At 55.3% G+C, this 25,810-nt stretch overlaps 1 protein-coding gene across 1 annotated transcript; it reads right to left on the reverse strand.

Moving 5' to 3' along the window:
* SLC19A1 (solute carrier family 19 member 1) lies at window positions 1–25,265 on the reverse strand. Its single transcript, XM_068979253.1, has 7 exons — window positions 25,245–25,265; window positions 21,817–21,933; window positions 20,282–20,499; window positions 15,495–16,263; window positions 15,234–15,426; window positions 12,402–12,543; window positions 1–462 (listed from the first exon to the last, which is right to left on the reverse strand). The coding sequence occupies exons 3-7, from the start codon at window positions 20,468–20,470 to the stop codon at window positions 229–231; spliced, it is 1,527 nt and encodes a 508-aa protein (XP_068835354.1). The 5' UTR covers window positions 20,471–20,499; window positions 21,817–21,933; window positions 25,245–25,265; the 3' UTR covers window positions 1–228.
* Window positions 25,266–25,810: the final 545 nt, after the last annotated feature.

A 25,810-nucleotide genomic window follows, 5' to 3' on the forward strand; every position in this document is an offset into this window, starting at 1 on the left:
CAAGTCAAGGACCCCTCGTGGAGGCCACTGGCCCTCGGACCATGGGTCTCAAGGACAGACCACCAGGGCCTCAGTCACAGCTACCAGAAGGTGACGATGTGAACGTGATGCCGGAGACCTGGCTGCTGACACAGCGAAGACAGGGAGCTCTGAGGTCGAGGCCTGGCTTGCTGCCTGCGGTGTCAGGAATCTGACTGCCCACCGGGCGGGACAGCCAGTCAGCTGAGGTCAGGCCTTGGCCTCAGACTGTGAGCTCAGGTCCCCCACGGCAAACACACCATCCTCCGGGGCTGGGCGCGGGGCTCCGTTCTGCGTGGCCTTCTCTTGCATGGGACTCACCAGCTCTTGGGCCGGCGGCAGGGGCTGGTGGCGGCTCTGTTGGAAGTGGCGCAGGCCCACCAGCACGGCAGCAAGGAAGTAGGCGGCGAAGAGCACCAGGAAGTACACGAAGTAGACGAGGAACTGGAACAGAGGGGGGCAGGTGAGGTCAGGGGAGCACCTGGGGGGGGAGGGGCACCCAGGGAGCAGGGACAGGGAACAGAGGGGGCAGGTGAGGTCAGGGGAGCACCTGGAGGGGGAGGGGGGCACCCAGGGAGCAGAGAGGCGCAGGCGAGGTCACGGGAACACCTGGGAAGAGGGGGCAGGGCACCCAGCCTCCGCAGGCCAGCCAAGCAGCAGCACACCCAGCACTTCTGAGCCTCTGCGATCCTGCCTGAGGCATTCTGATCACTTGGTGTGACCGCAAATGTGCGCTTGGCTCTGGGGCCAAGTCTTCACACCCGTGTGGGTGGAGCCTGGTAGAGGGGAACAGACCATCCGGTGGCCCGGCGCAGCCCCCTCGGCCCTGGGGCCTGGGCAGCCCCGAACCTGGCATCCCGTGAAGCTGCCCAGCAGTGATGCACAGGGACCTGGGCCCAGCTAGGGGACCCTCCCACCTGAATCTCAGATCACCGGGGGGAGGGGTCCAGGGTGTCTCCTCATCTGTGGGCCAACTCCATGGAGCTCTACTCCCCCGGGGGGCTCCCTAAGACCCCCTTCGGCACCAGCACACTCAGCCCTCCTAGGAAAGCTCATTTTCAGAAGCAAAACCGGGAAGGGAACTATCAGAGACTTCACCTCCAGGAACCTGGGGCTGGGATGTCCTGCCTGTTTCTCTCTGAGTGTGAGTGAAGCCTGGACACCGCACAGCGAGCACTCAGAAGGCGACTGAAAGCTGGACGGGCAGACCAGCCTCGACCCTGGAATCCGAGGAGCAACACGGCAATGTGCTCCCTGGGTTTTTCTTCTTTCTGCTGCCTGTATTCTTAAAGGAACCAAAGAAGCCAGCAAACCAGAAATCCCAAAACACATGGGAAAAAGCCCAACACTAACAAAAGCTGCTCCAAAAGAAGGATCAGGAGAGGGACCACCGGCCCTGCAGGATGAGACACTGAAGAATGGGAACCATTCTATCCCAGCCAGACCCCACCCTCATGACCCAGGCTGTGACGCCCCTAGTCTGGTCAGGGGGTGTTGGTCAGGGCCCAGTGGGGAGCTGGAATGTTCACCCCCACAGAGATCACATGGAAAGCCTGGGCTGTCGCTCTTACCAGGCGGTGCCTCCCACTCGCTGAAGAGTCAGGACTTTCAACCCACCCAGCAGGGGCAAGAATGCTCTGCCCCCACCAGGATCACTGGGGGCCACAGGGAGAGTGGTAATGAGGCACCCAGGCCCCTCCCAACCACTGGTGGCCACGTGGGGAGCTGGCACTCCCATCCTTGCCCCCACACACCCCTCAGTGTGAGGAGGGCTGAGTGGGGAGTCTGGACACCCACCCGACCTGGCTGTAAAGAGGTAGAAGCTCCTAGTCTTCTGCAAGAGTGGTGTCAGGAAAAGCCAACTGAAACAGAGGATTACATAAGACCCAAAGGGACTTCCCTGGTGGTCCAGTGGTTAAGAATCCACCATGCAATGCAGGGGACACAGGTTCAATGCCAGGTCAGGGCACTAAGATCTCACATGCCTCAGAGTAATTAAGTCCAAGAACTGCAACTAAGACCCAAAGCAGACAAATAAATAAGTATTTTTTAAAAAAATAAGATCTAGAATTGCATAACATAGTGGCCAAAATGTCCAGGTTTCACTTTTAAAAGTCAGTCAGCAAACTTAGAAAAAGTTCTCTAAATGAATGAAATAGAATCAACAGACACAGATACCAAGATGACAGAGATGAGATAAAGCTTTGCAGAAAAGAAATGGAAGAGATAAAGAAGAAAATTTACAGTAAAAGAAGAAAAATATAGTAACCAATAAAAAAACTTAACAAATGGCCTTGTTAAGAATGGAGGGAACAGGGAAAAGAATCGGTGCACTGAAGATGCAACAACAGAAATGAGCCCATCGAAACAACAAAACAGAGAGGGAAAAGAGCAGAGTTTCATTCTCTAGGGGACAAAACCCCGTTACGGGAGTAGAGCAAGAAGAAAGAAAAAGGATGGAACTGAAAAAGCACTTGAGGAAATAATGGCTGTGGAAATGTCTCAAATCTGGCACGGGACATAAACCTACAGATTTAAGAAGGTGCATGTGTATCACGTTCAGCTGCTCAGTCATGTCCAACTCTTCGCGACTCCACAGACTGCAGCCCACAAGGCTCCTCTGTCCATGGAATTTTCCAGGCAAGAATACTGCAGTGAGTTGCCATCTCCCCCTACAGGGCATCTTCCCAGCCCAGGGACTGCACTTGCATCTCCTGTCTCCTGCATTGGCAGGCAGGTTCTCTACCACTGAGCCAGCTTGGAAGCCCCTTAAGAGTGTGAGGGAACCCCAAACAAAACACACACCCCAATCAGACCAACACAGATCATAATCAAAGTTTTGAAAGCTAAAGACAAAGAAAAAGGAAAAATCTTGAAAGCAGCCAGAAAAAAATGACACTGTAGGGGAAAAATAACTAGAATGACAGTAGATTTTTCATCAGAAACCAAGAAGGTCACAAGGAAATGATAAATTTTTCACATGCTGAACAAAAAAACTGTTAACCCAGAAACCTATTCCCCTGAAAACATCCTTCAGAAATGCAAAATAAATCAAGATACTCTCAGGTCAAGTAAAACAAAACAATTTGTCACCAGAAGACCTGCCCTGAAAGAATGCCTGAAGAAGGTTCTCTAAACAGAAAGTAAATGATAAGAAACCTGTGACATCAAGAAGGAGAAACAACAGTGATCAAAATTATGGATAAACAGATTTTTCTTCTCTCCAGTTTCCTAAATGTTTAATAGCTGAAGTAAAACTTACAACCCCATCTTGCTGCTGCTGCTAAGTCGCTTCAGTTGTGTCCGACTCTGTGTGACCCTATAGGCGGCAGCCCACCAGGCTCTGCCGTCCCTGGGATTCTCCAGGCAAGAACACTGGAGTGGGTTGCCATTTCCTTCTCCAATGCAGGAAAGTGAAAAATGAAAGTCAAGTCACTCAGTCGTGTCCGACTTTAGTGACCCCATGGACTGCAGCCCACCAGGCTCCTCCGTCCATGGGATTTTCCAGGCAAGAGTACTGGAGTGGCGTACCATTAGGCAGCTCTAATGATATATAGAAGAAATAAATAAGGCACTTGTACTATAAACAGTGGAGAGAAAAGTGACTTCAAGGAGGTGAGATTTCAATACTTACCACAACTGTCCATTTAATACACAAAGCAACTATCAAAAAAGTTATCACAAGAGACACTCAAATTATACGACAGAAAACCCAAAATGAAGTTCTGAAGAATCTGTAAATAACGCAGGGGAAAAGAAAACAGAAACAAAAGGCAGAGAATAAAAGGAAAATAAAAATGAAATGACAGGTGTAAGCTCTAAGACAGCACAATTACACTACATATAAACGGTCTAAATAAACCAATCAAAGAAAGAGACTGGCAGGGTGAGTTAAAAAAACATGACAACCATATGCTATCTACAGGAAACGCCAAGCATAACGATACAGTCAGGTTAAAAATAAAAAGACAGAGGCTTCCCTGGTGGCTCAGTGGTAAAAAAAAAAAAAAAAAAATCCACCTGCCAGTGCGGGAGACATAGGTTCACTCCCTGATCTGGGATGATCCCATACACCACAGAGCAACTAAGCCTGTGTGCTGTAACAGATGAGCCTGTGCTCTAGAGCCCAGGAATTGCAACTGCTGAGCCCACGTGATGCCGCTACTGAAGCCCACGTGCCCTAGAGCCTGTGCTCAGCAACAAGAGAAGCCATCACAATGAGAAATCCATGCACCGCAACTAGAGAAAGCTTGCACAGCAATGAAGACCCAGCACAGCCAATAAATAAATAAAAATTGGGGGGAAAAAAGCCAAAGGAAAGCAGAATGGCTATGTGAATATCATGTAAAGTAGACTTTGGAGAAAAGAAAATGACCACAGGCAGAGAAGGACATTATATAATGTTAAAAGACCCAATTCACCAAGACACACCGTGCATGTGTATACAACAAATAGCTGTAAAAATGTGAAGTAAAAACATGATAGAATTGAAAGAAAAAAATACACAAATTCACGATTATAAATGAAAACTTCAACATTCTTTTCTCAACAACAGGCCAGACAGAAAATCCATAAGGACACAGAAAAAAATCAATACCACCATCAGCAATAGGATGTAATTGGTATTTATAGAATACTCCACCCCCAAACAGCAGAATTCACATTCTTTTCAAGTGTCCATGCAGCATGTAACAAGATAGACCACGTCCTGAGCCATAAAACAAACCTCAACATAATGCAGACTGTGTTCTCTGATCATAACAGAATAGAATCAAAAATATAAAGCAATAACAGAAAGATAGGAAAACAATCAAAACACTTGGAAACTAAACAAAACATTTTGAAATAATCATAGGTCAAAGAGAAAGTATGAAAAGAGACAAAAATACATAGGAGTGAAAGAAAATGAAGATACCACATATCAAAATCTGTACGGTGTAGCTAAAGCAGGCTCAGAGGGAAATGTGTAGCAATAAATGCAAATATTAGGAAAAAAGAAGTCTCAAATCATTAATCTAAGCTTCCATCTCAAGAACCTAGAAAAAGATGAGCAAAATAAATCCAAAGCAAGTAAAACAAAGGAAACAGTTAAAACAGAAGTTCTAGCCAGTGCAGTAAGACAAGAAAGTACATTAAAAACATTTAAGAAAAGACCTCCCAGAACAAGTATGTCACCTCAACAAGATTACACAAGATTAACACACACAAGTCAATGTGTTTCTTATACAGGCAGACCTCAGAGATATTGCTCAGTTCCAGACCACCCCAATAAATATTGCAATAAAGCAACTCACACAAATTTTTTGGTTTCCCAGTACACATAAAAATTATGTTTACACTATACTATAGTCTATTAAAGTATGTAATAGCATTATGTCTAAAAACAAATTATACACCTTAATAAAAATATTTTATTGCTAAAAAATGCTAACTGCCATCTGACAATGCAGGGTTGCCACAAATCTTCAACTTGTAAAAATGTCAGTATCTTTGAAGTGAGAAAGTAACAGGCAGGAAGGCCAGGGGTCTCCAAATGGAGGAAAATAGCCTGCAAGTGTCAGACATTTTTATCTCTCTTAAGCGGCAGGAGGAAACAAACTAGCAATATTTTTTCCTTCTCTACACAAATTTAAAAGGAGGTTTCTCTAAAAATTCTGTGTTGCCATAATGACACCTGGTTTCACCTGAAGTTAACCATTGCCTTTTTCTTCTGGAAATGTTTATCTTAAGTTATGCTAATGTACTATGCATTTACCCCAAACTCTGTCTTCAAGTCGGTTCCGCCTTTTGGGCTCAGAACCTACTTGATAAACCAGTATGTTATACTCCAATATCAATATCATTCCTATAATCTATGTAAATAACACTATTTGTATGGTGCTCTGCCCTTCTTCAAGATTCAAGTTAATCCTTTTATGGCCCAAAATGAACCATTTGGAGCCAAGATTATCCCAAAATACATCCTATGGGTGAGGGGCCTGGTGCCATTCTAAGTTTTGAGACATTCCTTTCTTTCATTAACAGACTGCTGATAACTATATAACATCCAGCTGAAGACTAGCAGGGGGGTACTCTTTCTGCCCCCTTCTGATGCCTATGTCAGAAGCTTTCTCTATCTCCTTTATACTTTAATAAAAGTTTGTTACACGAAAGCTCTGAGCAATCAAGCCTTGTCTCTGGCCCTGGATTGAATTCTTCTCCTCCGGGGTTCAAGAATCCCGGCGTCGTAATTCAACAACAACCTTTCAGAAGCATGGTAAAGTGAAGTACAATAAAATGAGGTCTGCCTGACTTCCCTGGTGGCTCAGACAGTAAAAGCAACTGCCTACAATGGGGGAGACCTGGGTTTGATCCCTGGGTCAGGAAGATCCCCTGGAGAAGGAAATGGCAACCCACTCCAGTACTCTTGCCTGGAAAAACCCATGGACAGACGAAGGAGCCTGGTAGGCTACAGTCCATGGGGTCGCAAAGAGTCGGACACAACTGAGCGACTTCACCTTCTTTTCTTTCTTGAACTAGCAACGAACACCGGGACACTGTTATAGACTGAACTGTCTCCCTTCAAAATTCACTGCTGAAGCCCTAACCCCCAGTATGACTGTATGTGGAGATAAGACCTCTCAGGAGTGATTAAGGCTAAATGAGGTTATGAAGGTAGCACTCTGATCCAGCATGACTGCTGTCCTTACGAGAGGCAGAAACACCAGGAGCGCACACAGAAGAAAGACCAAGTGAGGAGAGGGGCCTTGGGAGGAACCAGACCTGCAAACACTTTGATCTCACCAGATCTCAATCTGCTCTTCCAGCCTCCAGATTGTTAGAGAACAGACTGCTGTTGCAGACTGCTCAGTCTGTGATATCTTGTTATGGCAGTCCTTGCAGATTAATGCAGACACCAAAACTGAAAATATCACATAACAATTGCTCACAAAACACTGAAACGCCTAGCAGCAAACCTAAGAAAGCTGCACAGCACTACAGTCCTTGCATGCATGTCGAAAACTACAAAATGCTGAAAGAAATCAAAGACATTCCAAGTAAACAGAGAGAAATACCATGTTCACAGGCTGAAGACTCAACAGAGTAAAAGATATTAATTCTCCCAAGACTGATAAACAAGCTGAATGCAATTCCCAGCAAAATCACAACAAAAGTTTTTGTAGATATAGACAAGATGACTCGAAAATGTAGAGGGAAAGGCAAAGAAACTCTAATAGCTAAAACAATTCTGAAAAAACTTCCAAAGTCGGAGGAATCAGGGTACCCAATTTTAAAACTTACCACATAGCTACACAAGCAGGACAGTGTGGTGGTGGAGGAAAGGTGGGCATACAGCCCAACAGAACAGACAAAGAACCCAGAAGCAAGCTCATCCAAGTGGTAAAAAAGCAATTCAGTCTTTCAACAAAGGGTGCTGGAGCGACTAGACATCCACAGACAAAGGGATGAAACAACATTAATGTCACACCTTACACAAAAGTTAACTCAAAACAGGTCACAGACTTAGGTATCGAACTATAAAACTTTAATAAGAAGCTGAGGAAAACCTTTGGGACCCGGGACCAGACGGAGTTACTATGGGTTCTGTGCTAAGTCACTTCAGTCCTGTCTGACTCTGCAACCCTATTGAAGAAGGAATTCATAGGGCCTGGACTCCATCTTAGGCCTGTTCATGCTGATCATGCTCGGCCACCTTTCCAATGGACTCTGAACTCTGTGTTTAGTGCCTATGAAAACAACAACAGAAGGATAAGACCCCCTCCAGACAGGGGAACCTTGAAGATCGTATCTAGGTTACTCATCAGACTGTGTGGATCACAATAAACTGTGGAAAATTCTGAGAAAGATGGGAATACCAGACCACCTGACCTGCCTCTTGAGAAATCTGTATGCAGGTCAGGAAGCAGCAGTTAGAACTGGACATGGAACAATAGACTGGTTTCAAATAGGAAAAGGAGTACATCAAGGCTGTATATTGTCACCCTGCTTACTTAACTTCTATGCAGAGAACATCATGAGAAATGTTGGACTGGAAGAAACACAAGCTGGAATCAAGATTGCCGGGAGAAATATCAATAACCTCAGATATACAGATGACACCACCCTTATGGCAGAAAGTGAAGAGGAACTAAAAAGCCTCTTGATGAAAGTGAAAGTGGAGAGTGAAAAAGTTGGCTTAAAGCTCAACATTCAGAAAACAAAGATCATGGTATCCGGTCCTATCACTTCATGGGAAATAGATGGGGAAACAGTGGAAACAGTGTCAGACTTTATTTTGGGGGGCTCCAAAATCACTGCAGATGGTGATTGCACCCATGAAATTAAAAGACGCTTCCTCCTTGGAAGAAAAGTTATGACCAACCTAGATAGCATATTCAAAAGCAGAGACATTACTTTGCCAAGTAAGGTCCGTCTAGTCAAGGCTATGGTTTTCCCAGTAGTCATGTATGGATGTGAGAGGTGGACTGTGAAGAAGGCTGAGCGCCAAAGAACTGATGCTTTTGAACTGTGGTGTTGGAGAAGACTCTTGAGAGTCCCTTGGACTGCAAGGAGATCCAACCAGTCCATTCTGAAAGAGATCACCCCTGGGATTTCTTTGGAGGGAATGATGCTGAAGCTGAAACTCCAGGACTTTGGCCACTTCATGCGAAGAGTTGACTCATTGGAAAAGACTCTGATGCTGGGAGGGGTTGGGGGTGGAAGGAGAAGGGGACAACAGAGGATGAGATGGCTCGATGGCATCACGGACTAGATGGACATGAGTCTGAGTGAACTCCAGGAGTTGGTGATGGACAGGGAGGCCTGGCGTGCTGTGATTCATGGGGTTGCAAAGAGTCGGATACAACTGAGCGACTGAACTGAACTGAAGAGAAAATATACACTAATCACCCCTTCCTCCAGACAGGCCATAAGTGTTTCTTTATTGGAGTGTAACCTCGGGTTTATTGATTATTGGCTAATTGTTTGACTGTTTGAGCACATGAGCACATAGCACATGAAAGATGGGGTTACTGGGATTTTATTTTCCTTGGTTTATGTAAGTCTCAAGGAATTTGGAGTGGTGGGTTCAGACACGTACACATGGGGTATAAAAGATTTTCACAAATGCTGTTCGGGGTCCTTGGCTAAGAGGAGACTCTGCCTTGGGCCCGCCGGTGTAATAAACTGCACTCCACTATCTGCATCGTCCTTCTGAGTGAGTTTATTTCCCGGAACGCGTGGCTACAACACTATGGACTATATTCCACTGGGTTCCAGTCCATGGGGTTCTCCAGGCAAGAATACTGGAGGGGATTGCCGTTTGCTTCTCCAGGGGATCTTCCCGACCCAGGATTCGAACCCGCATCTCTTATGTCTCCTGCATTGGCAGGTGGGTTCTTTACCACTAGTGCCACCTGGGAAGCCCAGAATTATTATCAGTTCAGTTCAGTCTCTCAGTTGTGTCCAACTCTTTGTTACCCCATGAATTATTATATGTAATACCAAAACTAAGATCCACAAAAGGACAAAGGAATGAATCAGACCTCATCAAAATTAAAAACTTCTACTCTGCAAATAGCCCTATTAAAAAGACGAGATGGTCTGCTATGGACTGGGAGATGCCTGCAAAGCGCATGTCCAACAAAGGGCTGCTATCTAGAACAAGCAGACATGCTCAAACTCAAGAATAAAAAGACAAAGGCCCCAAACAGGAAATGGGCAGGAAAGAAACTCTTCACCCAGGAGGATGTACAGATGCAGCTGCACACGAGAAGAGAAGCGGCACAGCCATCAGGGAGCGAGTGTGTGCATGCTCAGTCGTGTTGGACTCTTGGCAACCCCACAGTCTGTAGCCGCCAGGCTCCTCAGTCCAAGGAATCTTCCAGGCAAGAATACTGGAGTAGGTAGCCACTGCCTTCTCCAGAGGATCTTCCTGACCCAGGGATCAAAGCCAGGTCTCCTGCATTACAGGCAGATTCTTTACTGTCTGAGCCATCAGGGAAGCCCATTAGAGCCATCAGAGAAATACAAATTAAAACCACAGGGATCAGCTCTCCACACCATTTAGAAGGGCTAAACAAATGGTGACCCCATCAAAGGCTGGTGAGAATGTGGAGAAACCGGCCTCCTCAGGCATGGCTGGTGAGAATAAAAAAACGGTGCAGAACAGTCTGGCAGCCACCCCAGGACTCAATGACTGCACCTCAGGGCATTTATTTATCCAGAGAAACGGAAATCCAGGTTCACACAGAAAGCTATACACCAATGTTTAGAGCAGCCCCCAACTGGATCAAGCTGGGGCTCCTGGCAGTAACCAGGTAAGAGCCTGGGTCCAGTCACCAGGGAACCCACACAGCATAGGACCCGACAGGAGTAGCTATGTGTCTCTAGGAGCTGGGATGAGTGGTTAAAAGTCAATCCTGACTCACAGGGTTCCTTCCACGTAAGGGCACTCTCGAGATGACAACACTACAGAAATGGTGGCAAACCAGGGCTGCTGGGGTTGGGGCGGAGGTGGAGTGGGGCCCAGCATGGTCGCAGGGGATGGGCAGGCACGCTCCCATCTCGACTCTGGGGTCCACATCCCCCTAGTGCCTGCACCCCAGAACTGCAGGATGTGGCCAGTGGGGAGGCTGGGTATGTGAGTCTCTGCATTACCTGTTACCCCGTGAGTGAGTATGTGGTGACCCAGAAATACTGTTTAATTTAAAAGCCGGCCCCCCCAGGCCAGCTCCCCACATGCCCTGGGCTGGTTCCCACCACCAGCTCCATTCCCCACCCCACTCTCACTACCCATGACGGAGGGATGGGCCCCCAGTGCACTGCACGTGGAAACAGTGAGTGAGAGGAGCAGGGATGACTCTCCTGCTGGACACCACCAGGATCCCTAGTTTCTAATTACAAGCAAGCCTGTAGAGCTCCCTTTTAACCAGGAAATTAAAGCAGCCAAACAAAAATCAATATAATGTCAGCTTGACCCGGCAAGGCCATAAAGTGCCACGTGGTGGGGCTGGGCTGAGACAGAGGAGGAAAGTCCAGCCCTGACCCCAACCTGGAGCCCCTGAGAAGCCCCACTGCCCAGAGCTGGGATGACTGGCGCTCCAGGGAGGGGGAACACCCCTGGGTGTGGAGGACCCTCGCAGGCCAGGTGGACGGCTGCCAGCAAGTCCCACAATCAAGCCAGGAGGCAACGGTGCTCCAGCAGAGGCTGTCACTCCAGAGGGGAGGCCTCACCAGAGGATCCCAGTGAAGGAGGGCCCAACCCACCACCTCTGGACGGAGGTCTGGTGCCTCTGGACTGCCCCTCCTGCACAGCTGTAGGCGCAGTCACATATGCCCCATGGACCCAAGTCCAACTCGGCCACCCTGCTCAGCCACAGTCCCCAGGGTTCAGCCTGTGGGGCCCTCCTGGGGAAACAGGGCTGAGACCGGCCTGCTCAGGTGGATAAAAACTGCCACAGGCTCTGATGTCCTTCCCGATCCCCAGCCCAAAATCCTGTTTCTGAACATAAGGGTCTCTTATGCCTGGAACCTTCCCCTTGGTCAGCTCTGGCAAGGGAGTCACCAGGGCGAGGCTGAGCCAGCACCCTTGGACAGAGAGCTGGACTTCTCCATGGAGCCGCCATGCCCCAGGGAGGCCCAGCTCCCAGCAGGTGGAGGCTGCACCGAGGAGCCCAGTGACAACCCTCCCATGGGCCCATTCTCTGGCTAGTTCCAGCTCACTCAGAGGTCCTGCCCTGGCCCAGGCACCGGGAGTCCAGCCTGAACGTGTCCCGGGTCTCACGTTCTTCTCGGGAGACAGAGGACTGGATGGAGGGAGGAGTCGGGAAAGGGGCTGACAGGCACCAAGGTCAATCAATCCTGGAGCTCCGCTCTCATCTGCCTCCACAGAGAGCTGTCCCATGAGCAGGACCCATTGCAGGAAGGCCTGTCGGAGGGCTCAGGGAATGCTCAGGACCATGCCTCCAGGCTTCCCGAGACCTCAGCCAGTGTAGGGGGTACCCAGGGCCCCGAGAGCTCCTGCAGAAGTGACCGGCACCCAGGCTGGCCTCAGAGACCTTAGAGGTCTCATAGGACTTGATGGCACATGCCCACTGTACTGCCCAACGTGGGCAGCATTCGTAGCCCCAACCTGAGCCCCGCAAGGGAGCTGCACAGGTTGGCACCAGGCAGTCAGATTGTGGCCCTCGGCCTCCCTGCCCTCTGAGCCTTCCCTCCCTGTTCCCATTTAGTCCAGAGAGTCTGGCTAGACGTGCCCCTGCCTGCAGCATGTCTATGGTCTGGGTCCCGGGAGGGGTGGCACTGCTGACCGGGCAAGCACCAGGAGGCCTGGCCAGGACTTCGCCCCCAACCCACCCTGAGGCATCCCTCCTCCAGGAAGTGAGCCCGAAAGCAGAGCTCACCTGGGAACAGACCGGGAGGCCCAGGCCCCGCTTGTCAGAGACAATGAGGGTGATGATGGTCTTGAGAACGGTGGCGAGGAACGTGTTGATGCCGAAGACCAGGGCACGGAGCTCTTGAGAAAGAGAAGCCGCGATCTGAAAACTTCACAGGGTAGCAGGCTGAGGTTAGACAGCCAGGGCGAGACACGCCCACAGGTGCAGAGGACCCAGCTAGGTGGCAGTGCCCTCAGGCAGCCAAGAACAGCCGCGGGTCCACCGAGGCTGCAGGGCTTGCAGGGAGACATGAGGCCCACGCAGCGCCTGGGCTGCCCACCACCCTGGGCCTGTGCTCTGAGCTATACATCCTCCCTTGATGATCCATAAAGGGAGTGCAGAGCCAGGCACAGAAGGCAGCCCTGGGAGACAAAGTCTCCTGGAAACCCTGGGACAAAGTAAGTTGTCGTCACTACAGGGCTCTCAGAAAACCGTCCCCCTGAAAGCAGGGTGTTAACACAACCACAGGCACAGACGGGCAAAAGGAAAATTCTGGATTTAAAGTGCTTTGCTGTTAAATGAGTCAGTAAATTAGAAAAAGACCCATAAAACAAATAAAGAAGCAAGAGGAATTAATATGCTCAGTGCTTCCAGCGCTCTGCACAGAAATTAACATTTGAACACACTTTCAATTAAAAGCCCCAAAGTGCCTTCAAAGAAACTAGACAGGAAACGTTCTCAAGTTCTGAAGAATGAGTGAACAAAAACAGGCAAGAGGCCTTACAGAGAATGACAAAGGCTGGGGAGCTTCTGCTGGGGGTGCGGGAGGGTTGGGACGACAAGAAATACACGACGTGCCAGGGTGAGCAGGCGCACAGTAACTCAAGCAATAGATTAACTCCTGGGAAACAGGAGCCCAGCCAGGTCCCACCAGGACAGGCAGAACAGAATGCCACCTGTACGACTGGGGGAGATGCTGCTGCCAGAGCTCCACAAGCGGGGTTAAAGCCAACAGCAACACGGCTACACACTCCGTGAAAAGCCCTGGCCACCACACCCGCAAGGGGGCTGCAGATTCCAGGGAATAGGAAATCCCAGCGGGAAAAGAACCCATGGGTGTGAACCAGCCAGGACAGCAGGAGGGGCCGCTGGCCCACAGGCCGCCCCGCAACGCCTGGCTGTGTCTGCAGCATCTCTTAAACCCTTTCCTAAAGCACGTGAACTCTGACCCGGCTGGCCCACTTCCGGAACCACCTGAGGCCATTATCAGAACTTCAGAAGAAAAATGTAGGTGAGAGGGTGAGGCTTCTGAGCCAGGCGTCTCAGGGAGATACTGGAGACGGTGGCCTTGTCACCAGGAAGACCAAAACCAATGCCCTCTGGACACGGAGCCTCAGGTTTATGAGGTGGGGGAGCGATGACCCCGGCAGCCTGACACCCACGTCAGCCACGAGGCCTTGGGGTTGGGGGGGGGGGGGCGCGGTCTGCTGTCTCCTTCTCACCTTTGTGTCTCATATTTGACCTTTCCTGCATCGTATTTGATCTTTCTGCCACAAACACCATGGTTTTTACAACTGATGCACAAGACACTAGGTGTCCTGAGACAAGTGAGGGGAAGACACCAAGGGCCCTGGCGCCCTCTCCACAATGCTGACGGTGGCAGGAGAGGTGGGGCGCTTACAGGCTGAGAGCAGGTCAGGACGGGAGGAGGCAGCGTCCCGCTCGTGTGGGAGGCCAGGCCTGGGGCCACGTCCACAGGCAGTTGGGGAAGGCAGCCATGGCCACAGGGGCAGGAGGGCGGCGGAGCACAAACCATGCCAGCAGGGCAGGGGTGTGGTCTGGGCGCCTGGGCAGCACTGGCCTAGGAAAGGAAAGGACCGGGTCTGATCCGGGCTTCCTCCTATAGACCAGGGCAGGTACGGGTCTGACGTGCAGGGGGATTGTGAGATGGAGCAGGGGAGCCAGGCCACCATGCTGTGGGCAGGGGTGCGGGCTGCAGAGGGGCAGGAGTCTGAGGACACCATCCAAGCTCAACACAAGGCAGGGGCAGATGTTCTCACATGGGTGTGACCGGAGTGGATGGTCCATGTCAGGACGGAGGTGCCCCAGGGGAGACAGAGCACAGAGGAGAACTGGAGCCAAACAGCTGGGGACAATGACAGGCCACCTGCCAGGTACAGATGTTGAGTATGTGTTTTGTGCCACATGTGTGGTGTGAAAATGTGTGTCTGGGGTGAACACACGGTGGGAGAGGTCTGGTTCAGAGGGTGCACTGAGGGGTCAGGAGGCAACCCAGCAGGACATGGCCGGGGAAGGTTCTGGAAGGCACAGTGAGTCAGCAGACAGCTCTTGGGACATCCCCGGGCAGGTCCAGGAGCGTCGCCAGGGGTGTGAGGAATGCAAGGGCATTAGGGAAGCTCTCCTTTGGGCAGAAGGCCAGCTGGGTGACCCAGTTGCTGCCGTGAGCCGCCCTGCCCAGAAGCGGGAGAGGACAGGAGTGGCCTCAGAGTCACCCATGACAGGACCTCAGGGCCAGAAGGCAGGAAGGACTTCAGAGGTCCAATCTGTGTGGACACCAGAGGCTCAAGGGGGGCGCACAGAGGACACCCACACAGGCCGGACTCCTCCACAGCCTTAGGGTCCTAGCAGCTGGGACAGGGCATGCTATTGGCAAGGGGGCTCCTGGCTAAAGGTACCTGGGGCTCACGCTCCAACATGAGCAGTACATACCCTGCTGCTCCCCATGGAACCTTCTGGAAGGAGGCCTTCTGCTACATACCGTCCATGGCCCTCCAGCCACCCACCGCCGCCCCCCACTTCCAGTTTCTAAGGCCACCTGCCAGCCCCAGCCCGACTCACGTGGCGATGGGCACCAGGAACTGGTAGGAGCCGCGGAAGAGCACGAAGGCCGCGTAGCACAACCAAATGTCGTTGGTCTTGTACATGAGGAACACCAGCCCTGCCTGCAGCACCGTCACCACCGCGATGACCAGCCTGGCCCACAGCGCCCAGCGGATCCTCACGAAGCCCGCAGCGAAGGAGGTGAGGGCACCTGGGGAGACAAGTCGCGTCACGGCCACCCCGGTGGTCACGGTCGCCGCCCCATGGGGCGGGGCCTACCTAGCAGCGTGGAGGCGGCGTCCGCCCCGCCGTTGTAGACCCTGGTGGTGTCCGTGGTGGGGTGGACCACGTTCCACAGGATGTGCACGTAGTAGACGATCAGGTAGTAGCCGGCGGAGTTGAAGACCCACCAGAGAGACCAGAGGCGCAGCTGCGGCAGCTGCACCGCGCGGCCCAGCTCTCTGAGCATGCGCACGAGCGTCGAGTCCCGCCAGGCGGCCGGCGGCCAGCCCGGCTTCGCGCCCGCGGCCTGCGCCGGGCCCGGGTTCATCTGGTGCAGCTCGGAGGGCGCGGCCCCGGCACGCACGGGCGCTCCGCGGTTGAAGAAGAGGCTGCGCTTGGGGCGCTTCAGGAAGAGCGCCAGCACCAGGCTGAAGGTGAGGAAGGCCAGCGAGATGTAGTTGAGCGTGGAGAAGGGGACCCTGCCCATGGTGACCAGCAGCTGGCCCAGCACCGAGCTGGTGAAGACGCCCATGAGCACCGAGGCCCGTGAGTAGCTGGCCATGCGCTGGTAGTGGGCAGGGGGCACGAGCGAGAAGATGTAGGAGGAGTAGGCGATGCGGGCAGCCATGGTGATGCTGAAGAAGAACTCCATGAACTGCATGTGCAGCACGGTCGAGCCGAACAGCAGCAGGAGCCACACAGACACGTAGCTCAGGCCCTGCAGCAGCAGCACCGGCTTGTAGCAGAGGTAGTCGGTCAGCAGGAAGATGGGCACCAGCACGGCCAGGTACGAGTAGGACAGCACCGGCGTGATCTCGTTGGTGACCTGTGGGACAGCACATGCATAACCCCCAGCCCCAGAGCACGGTCCCTGCTGCTCTGGGCGCCCGTCACGTCTGCTGGGCTGGGCCTAGCACCTGCGAGCCCCACATGGACCCCATGCACCCCCAAGTCACCCCGTCTCCTGTGCCCCTTTACCACAGTGCCCCACCAGGACTACGTGACGAGTACTGTCCTCCAAACAGGTGCAGCCCTTAGGACTGTCCAGGGCATCAGAGGAAACAGAGAGACACACAACCAGACCCCCAAACATGTTCCACTCTGATCCCATCCCCAAGGGCGTGCTCCTCAGGAAGCAGTTTAGTATGGACACCTGCAGAGTGTTGGTAATAGTGCTGAAAATAATCAGTAACTACATGCTAAGCCACGTTGATCCAGGCTTGTCTCTAATGAAATAACAACATGAGAGGATTTCACCTTAAATCTAACAATATAGAAAACAGAGCTGTGACTAGTCTACACTCTTGCCAGCAGCCGAGGAAGGCCTTCAGCGGGCCGGTCTCACTCGGTCCCAGGGCACAGGGGACGCTGCAGCCACCCTTGCACCAGCCACACAGGACAGCAAAGCTGGGCCCTCACCCCCGCCTGTCAGGCAGGACTAGGAGCTGCCTCTACGGGAGCCAGGACTCCCAGCTTCACCAAGGGAGCTCTCCATGGCCTTGGCCATTCAGCTCTGCACTCAGACAGGGCTGACCCAGCAGGACACTCCCTCCTGGGCACACAGGGCAAGGCCACAGCCACAGACCCCCCTTGGGATGCGAGCCAGATGTCCTCCCACTGCCCAGGAAGGGCCACCCTGGGCCTGCCCCCTAGGAAGAGGTCCCAGCTTTTGAGAGACCCAAGTCTTTGGCCCCACCGCCCTTTCCTGGGGGATGCACATGGGAGGCAGCCTGTGCTCGGAGCCTCTCCCGAGGCCCAGCTGGGTGTTTAGCAGGTGGTCTCCCTACAGGAATCCAAATGACCCCACCTGACCCTCCCAGGGGCTTCATCTGACCCCAAATGACCCTCCCAGGAGTTCCACCTGACCCCAACTGACCCTCCCAGGGCCTAGCCATGGCTCAGACCAGCCAGGGGCAGCAACAGGTGAGCCTCTGGCCTTGCTGGGCTCTCAGAGGCTTTGGCCTCCCTTGGTTCCCACCCAACTCAGGGCGCTAACCCTGACTGTACCTGACCACCTGCTAACACCAAGGCCCACTTCACAGATGCACCAAGGGCCCAGAGCTAAGCCCAGGTCAGCACGCAGGGCCCAGCTGAGCCCACTGCTTCCTGGAGGCTCACCCATGGTTTTCTGCAGCCATCATGTCTGTCCACCCAGAACTTGCAGCCTAACTGGCTAGGCCTCGGCACTGCTTCTCAGTCTGTGCTCGGGACCCCATGCTGGCCACACACCCACTGCCTCCAGGGCTCCCCATCCACTGGAAGCCACCCAGTACTGAGCACTAGAGCCTTGGGACTGTCCAAGACAGTCTTCGTGCAAGTCTTTTCTCAGGGGTGCTGAAAAACCAGTGCTGGTCCCAGAGCCATGGGGGCTGGCTACAGGGTCAGAGCCTTGTTTATGGAAAATTCTGGGAACATCAAACAACCCCTCAGTTAGTGGTCGAGCCCTCTTGGCAGGCAGCTTGCACAGCTGCGGGGCCGTGGGGTCAGAGCTGCGGGAGGCCAGCCATTCTCCCTTGTCCCCTCACCGCTGCCCAGGCCCCAGATCCGCCTTCTCCAGCTGGGCAGGCACACAGGCCAGGGGACAGACCCATGACATATTTGAGAACTGCAGGAAGCACGGCACCCATGGAGTCCCTGAGGCAGGTGGCATGAGGGCCGCCTCATCCTAGTCCAGCCAGTGTTGCTGGGCCATGTTCCCAGCACCTCAGTGTGGACAGGCTAGATCCAGACTGACAGGCAGGATGAGGAAGCCATGCCCACACCAGGATCCGGGTGGCCTCAGGGCAGCCATCAGGAGGCTTAGCCGGGGCGCCATGGCAGGCAGGACAAGAACAGGATGCCATGGGCTCTGAGGACCGTGGGACAAGGGGCGCAGGGCAGAGCCAGGCCATAGGTGACCAGAATTCCAAGAAGAGTGGCGTCAACAGCCTACACCTGGCTGCACCCAGAGGGGCGCAGGGAGCGAGGGCAGGACAGGGGCTGTCACATCAGTGACAGGCAGGATCAGCCGCGGGCCAGCAAGGACTACTATGTAAAACGTCCTGGGCCAGGCTCATCATGGAGGTGGGGTGGGGGCTGCAGGACCCAACCCAGGCAGCTCAGGTGCAGAGGAGTCACAGGCCCCAAGGTGCAAAGCAAACCTCGTACCTGCCAGGAAGTGCTTCATGAACCAAAGGGCAGCCGGGAGTCGGGGTGGGGTGGGGGGAGGGAGAAGGGAGGGTACCGGATGTGTGTGCAGGCAACACTCAGCATGGGCTGAGTTCACAGCAAAACTGCGGCCCAGAGGACGAGGCAAGCAGGGAGGAAGCTGGTGGACAGGAGACACTGGGCCCCCCAGTACCAGAAGCCTACCAGGCACAGGAAGGCAGACGCCCGCAGAGGGGGAAGCTGGCAAGGCCAGGCTTGCGGACAGCCAGGAACACGAGACGCCACAGCAGAAATCAGGGAAATCCAAGCCCGGCAGCAAGCCCTTGTCTATCAGATGGGCACAAACTCAACAGCACGTGGTAGGTGCTGATGAAATGGAGTCAGGACCCGGCCTCGCACTGCAGAGGGTAGAAGCGAAGCGACTACACCAGCGATTCTCCTGGGGGACGGGATGAGCTGGAGACCTCAGAGACCCTTGGAGCAAGGCAGGGGAGGGGGTTCTTGGTGGTTTGAGGCCCTGGGTGTGAGTTGGGTAGTATCAGCCTGTATCTGTGTGGGAGAAGTGACCGTGGCCACAGACCCGCCGGGCTCTCCCCGAACAGGCCTCTGCCGATCTCGGGTCACATCCAAGGCCTGGTGGGCGGCTTAATTTTTGGAACCTACTACTTAAGAGCTAACTTGTGACTTGAGAGGGCCGGCAAGTGGGAGTTTACTATAGAGATTTTCCTTATAGTTATTTTAATGGCGCGTCCCACGGGGGCTCACTCCTAAGTCATCTTGGCAGTGGACGACGGGCCCTTGCAGAACAGAGGGGCATCTGGGGAACTGGCCAATCAGTGAATGGAGGACATGTCACACCCAGTGCTGGAAGGAGGCAAGGGCCCCCACCCCAGACTCACCTGGGAAGTCACCCCTCTGGCCGTGGGGTTGGAGCCCTCACACACACATGGCTTTGAGCCCATGCATGACGCCGGGGCACACGGGTGTATCTATTTTCCAAGAGGGGTACTTTGAGGGGGCAGGCTCGTGTGCACGGCGGGTTCCACATGGCTTAATCCTGGTGTCACTGAGGGATGGGGGCCAAGCCCTGGACCAGGAAGAGGCAGGAGCTCCCTGAAAAAATCAAGTGGGAGATCCCCACGGGACCCAGTGGGGTCCAGCACCAGCGGCAGGGGGTGTGGAGGCCAAGGTCACCCTTCAGGGGACAGACGGCGTTGGGGTCAGGTTCTGGGGTGGCAGGTGGTCCTAAGGCAGGACGAGGAGGGGTGGTGAACAGACCCTGACCGTGTGCTTCAGCAACCAAGGAACTCTGAGTCCTCTTGATTTGCTTTATTTTATGGAGACGGAAATGGGCGGGGACATTGCCTGCTGCTGCTTTTACTGTGTCTGACGCAAGACTCCCATGGGGTATAAGCTTATTAGTCAGGTTCCAACGAGATCCTTTGTCCTTGTTGCTGAACAAAAGTCAAATTCCTTCTGTAATCCCTCTCCTCAAACAGGCCTCTGCTGGAAGCAAAGGCTCCACAGATGGGTGGGCAGGCAGACGAGGCCCCTGGGCTCTGCCCCAGAGGCCCACGGCGGGCACGACCCCTCCACCAGACCTGCCACCACCTCACAGGGACTGGTGGCTGCCAGCGCCTGCAGCCGTCCAGCCCCTGTGCTCCAGCCCGTCCCACCCGCGTGCGCGCCCAACGTGCCTGCGTCCGCGTGAAGTTCTTGTCGGGGCCCAGGAGGTAAGGCGTGATGAAGCTCTCCCCAGGCCGCATCTGGGCCATGAAGCCATAGAAGCAGAGGAAGAACACCAGGCACCACCAGGACTGCCGCTCATGGCCAGGCTGGGGCTCTGCTGGCATCTGCTTTTCCACCTCTGGGCCAGAGAGCGCCATGCCGCCAGGAAATGGACAGGACGTTGCACCTGAAGGGGAAGCTAGAGTCAGGGTGGCTCAGCAGACAACTGCAACCGCCTCCCCCCAAAACTCTGCGGTGACAGGCTCCCCACCACACCAGTCATTCAACCAGAACTCATCACACGGAGGAAGGGGCCCCCAGCCCCAACCCTGTGCCCCCAACCTGGAGCTTGTGACCATCCAGATACCAGGCCCACCCAGGCTGGGGTGTCACCACTCCTGGGGGCTCCAGGGCCTCAGATCCATAGAGTGGAGGGAATCACGTGGGGCCCATAAATGCTAAATAACTGAAAGTAAATGCAATTTAAGATCCAGGTCCCCAGGAACCCCAGGCTCCAGTCATGCGCTCACAGTGCGGCCCGCTGTGGGCCAGTGGGCGGGCAGGACCCCTGTGCCCTGCCCCAGAGGCCTGAGGCAGATGCGACCCCTCTGCCAGACCTCCCACCGCAAGGTCTGATGACTGCTTCTGCAGCTGGAGTCTCAATGTCACACCACCAGGCATGTCCATGTGCCAGGCACAGCAGAGGAGCAGTCCCGAGACAGCCAAGAGGAAGGGGTAGGAAGAGGCCCTGCTGGGCACACAGCCCCTCTGGGAGGCCAGGCACACACCCGGGGAACAGCACAGGGGTCCGTGATGGGGGCAGGGTAAGACCCCTCCCACCTCCCCGGGCAGGCCTGGGCCATGCTCAGCAAGGGAGCTATGGTCTGATGAGCAGGTTTCTTCTTCCTCTTTTCTGTGACTCATGGAAAATGGGGCAGGGGTGTCACAGCAGTAACCCCCTGGAGAAGCCAGGGTTGGTGGGTTTCTTTGTGAGGCTACAAGGAGGGGCAGCAGCGGCCTGGGGGTTACTGGGTCCTAGGACCTGGCCCCAGCCTTCTCAAGAGCTAAGTGAAACACCAGCCAAGAAGGGGGGCCAGAAGCCCCTGGGAGATGTGGCTTCCCACAGACCACACAGGCCAAATGGCTCCAGCAGAAAGACTCTGTTTAAGGCAGGCACACACAGCCCCTACTCCAGCCCCAGGACTCCCCTCAAGCTTTCTCCCGACTCCTGGGCCACTGCTGCCTGAGTGCCAGGAAAACGGAGACCCTCAGTCAGCTGAGCACCCAGCATGGGGTGAACCAAGAACTTGAAAGCACAGGGCCCCCAGGAGCAGGTTCCCACACTCTCTGTCCCATGTTCCCCGGGAGCAGGCTCCCACAGGCCACCATGCTCCCAGCCCCTACAGGCTCAAGAGCTCAGGAGCCCCCATGCTCCCTGTCCCCAGGGGCTCAGGGGCTCCTGTTCTGAAAGGTGTTGTCTCCAGAGATGACAGAGATTCCCTACCTGGTGCCACCCCCGAATCCTGAATCCCAGGGCAGAAATCTCAGACTCCAGAGCACACCGGCTTCTTCATTTCTACTTCCTGGACTCCCACAGCTTCTGAAGCCTGAGGCGGTGCTTCTGAGAGTCCGTGAGAGTGAGAGCCTGTCAGTAGGTCTGGGGCAGGCAGGACTCTGCTCCCTGACATGCCTCCCTCCCCCCTCCTCCCCCCGCACTCCCAAACAACAGGAGCTGACGACAGCTCCACCCCCAGTATCTGAGGCCAGCACCACAACCCCCAGTGCTCAGACACCCCAGCGCCCAGCCCTGAGGGTCCCAAGAGTTCTCAGGGTCACAACACAGTGGTGGACCACTGCCCTCCCCAGCAGCACAGATCTGCAAGAGTAGAGTCCACATCTGTGATGGCCAGGGAGCTGGTGAGGGGCTTGGGGGCAGGTCTGCAGACCCCCGGGGTTTACATGGGGTCTCTAGGAGTATCCCACCAGCTGGTCCCCTCCAGCCCACCCCATCCCTGCAATCTGGGGAGGCTGAGCTCGCTGTTGGAGTCCCTCACCTTCCTCCCCCAGCCAGCGAGAAAAGCCTGGGTTCCTCAGCTCCTGGACCACAGGATGAGGAGGGCCCAGGGTCACCTATGCCTCGTTCCCCTGGGCTGCGGCCTACTGGTTGGTCTCCCTCCCATCTACCTGCCTCTGCACAAGCTTCTGCTCAAGACGCCATAGGCACAACCTGAGGCCTGCTCCCCCCTGGGGTGGCAGAAAGCAAGCAGCCTTCTCATCTGGACTGGGGTGCTGGGGAGGTCAGGGAGGTCCACTGACCACTCTAGAAGGAGGGACCCAGGCTGCCTCTGTGTTTCTCTGGGCCCCAGTGTCAGGGACTTGAGCCAAGACGCCCACCCCAGACAAAGGCAGCCGCCTGTCCTAAGAAACATCTGCTGCCCGGTGGACGGCCCAGTGACCCTGGAGCCCAGCCCTGCCCGCCCCCCACCCCCACTCCTCCCCACGGCAGGGGAGCAGAAGCAGCAGGGAAGACCGGAAAGCTCAGAAGATCCTGGACCCTGTGGGGTTCCCTCCAAAAATGGTCACTTTCATTTCTGCTTTATGTTTTCTCCTGAGTGTCGCTTAAAGATCTGCCCCTCCCACCCACACGAGGCCCTCCTCCAACTTTGGGGGGTGGGGGTCACAGTCCCGGCCTGTCCTGTCCCAGCACCTCTGGTGACTCCCCACGTAAGAGGCCTTGCAGAGGCACCCAGGTCAGAGCTGTGGGAGCGGGCCTCGAGGCAGGCTGACCTGTCACTCATCACAGGCCTCACCGAAGAGAGAGTGCTAGGCTCGAGGGGCTGGCGTCCTGGCCACTGTGAGACCACCACCCGGGGCCATAAGCAATGGCACTGATTTGCACTGGAGGGGCCAGGAGGCTGGGCCATTTTGGAACATGGTCCCCCCCCTGCACCGCCCCACGCACTTCCCAAAGATTCCAAAGCAGGCGGAGGGCAGCCAGCGCATGCGCCCACAGCTGGACTGCAGGGTCACGGGGAGGGCTTGGGCCCATCCACGGAGCACAGGCGGCCACACCAGAGCATAGGACCCTTGTGCGGGGCCAGGGCAGGGGTGCAGAAGAAAGTGGATGCAGAGCTGGGCTCTCCCCGGGGGGCCGGGCACTGCGTGTGTTCCTGGCGGTCTTGGGGGCCTCAAGGATTACCCACCCTGTTCATTTATTCGATTCACATAAGGGCACTGCCATGGCTAAGATTAAAGTCCTCTTCCAAACACTCGGGCCTGGGAAGGAGAGTTGGAGGGACCCGTCATGTACTGACGGCCACAGAAACAGGGCACCCAGGGCAAGGGAAGTGCCTGAGCTCAGGGCAAGGGGGCAGGTGGGCCGCTGAAGGAAGCACTGCCTGGCACCTGGGCAGGCTGCAGGGAGGACAATGACCTTCAGGAGAAGGTCCTGACCATCACCCTGGAAGGCCCCTTCGGACAACCCATGCTCCCACCTGCTCCCACCAGTTCTGTGCTCCCAGCAACTGGGAAGGCTGAAGACCCAAGGCCAAGACAAACCAAACACCACGGCTCTCATCTGGCGCTTCAGGAGAGCCACCACTGTCTCAGGCTGCCATCTGCTCACTGAACAGAGAAAAGCCTTGTACCCTCCAGATCACATGACAGTTTGTGTTCCAAAGAGTAAAACGGAAAACCGTCTGGCCATCCCTACTGTGGACATCAAACCCACAAGTTGAAAACCCCCTGGACATGCTGGTCATCTTTGCCTAGCACAGATAGCTGTAACTTGGGGTCATTAAACCAACTGACGCCCCCTCTGAAAGTAAGCATCCTGGCAGCGTGAGTTCTGGCAGTCCAGCAGAGGCCACTGGGTGGGCTGCCACCCGAACCCCGCGGGCCTGGGCACCTGGCTCCCGAACCTGCAGGGGGAGGCAGTTCTGCTGATTCCGTCTGGGCTAGTGGGGAAGGCGGAGAAGGTAATGGCATCCCACTCCAGTACTCTTGCCTGGAAAATCCCATGGACGGAGGAGCCTGGGAGGCTGCAGTCCCTGGGGTCGCTAAGAGTCGGACACGACTGAGTGACTTCACTTTCTTTTCAGTTTCATGCATTGGAGAAGGAAATGGCAACCCACTCCAGTGTTCTTGCCTGGAGAATCCCAGGGACGGGGGAGCCTGGTGAGCTGCTATCTATGGGGTCGCACAGAGTCGGACACGACTGAAGCGACTTAGCAGCAGCAGCAGCAGTGGGGAGGGGGGCCCAGCAGGGAGCTCCAAAGACTATGGCACCTGCATGCTGTGGGTGGCCTGGAAGACAACTGCTTCCAGATTCCCGCTGGACTTCTGAGACCTGCAGCCCGGACACCCGAGTGGCGAGGAATCCCATGCACACACGTGTGATGGTCACTCCCAAGGCTCTCCAGCACAGGTCGGGGAAAAGCATGCCTTCCGGAGAGGTGCCGAGTGTCCCAGGGCCCTGGACACTCTCCAGCGCCCAGCTCCAACCTCGCCAGGAGCTGCTCCAAGGGGAAGTTGTTCACACCTACAGACTCCGGGCGCAGGAAACGACAATGGCTTGGCTGGAAACCAGACGCGTAGCCCGGCTCCCTCTCTTGCCTGGAGCCCGCGCCTAAGGTGACAGAGGCTCGGAGAGTGCGCCGGGGTTGCCACGTGGGACATGGTTGCACGTGGGACTCACTGCCCCCGCACTCATCTCCAGCGCCCCCGCGCCCAACCCCATCCCGGGACCAGGAGCCCCCTGCTCGGGTCCCCGCGCCCACCCCAGCATCCGCAGCTCCTGCACCTAGTACTTTCCCCGAGCCCCGAAGCCCGGCCTGCGCGCGCGCTCCGGCATTGGGAGCGTGTGACCGCCGCGAGCTCCCTGCAGCCCGGCCCGCACCCTCACAACCTTCTCGGACCACGCAGCCCCAATACCTGCACGCTCGCGGCCTCCGCGGTAAGGACCGGGGGACCACAGTGCCCACAATGCCCCGCGGCCGCCCGCTTCCGGTCGGCTGGGGGAGGGGCGCACCTGGCCCCGCCACCGGACGCGTTGCCGGGACACCAGCTGCAAGGTCTTCGACACGCTCCCCACAGTCTCACCGGAGGTCCAAACCCAGCGGGCTCAGAAGGCCCGCGCGCAAGGCCCGCGGCAATTCGGAACACAACCCCTACTCAGCCCACCCAGTCGCCGCCCCCTGGTCACGCGCCCCTGGTCACCCAGTGCTGGCTACTCCCGGTGCGTCCAGCCCGCCCCCGGCCGAGCCCCCGGCCGCAGCCCCCGCCGCCCCCCCCGGAGCTCCTCGCGCGCCGCTCGCGCATCCTTCGTGTCTACCCACCCAGCGCCGGACTCCTGTCACACTGGTCACAGCTCGCGGCTGTGCCGGAGGTCTCCGCACCGGGCCTGGAAAGAGGCGCCCCTCCCCCCGCCCCGCCAACCCCTGGCTGCAAGTGCCCCTTGGACGAGGGCCGCCCCCTGACTTGGGCACCGCCTGTCGCGC

The sequence above is a fragment of the Capricornis sumatraensis genome, chromosome 1 (assembly GCF_032405125.1).
Source record: "Capricornis sumatraensis isolate serow.1 chromosome 1, serow.2, whole genome shotgun sequence".
NCBI lineage: Eukaryota > Metazoa > Chordata > Mammalia > Artiodactyla > Bovidae > Capricornis > Capricornis sumatraensis.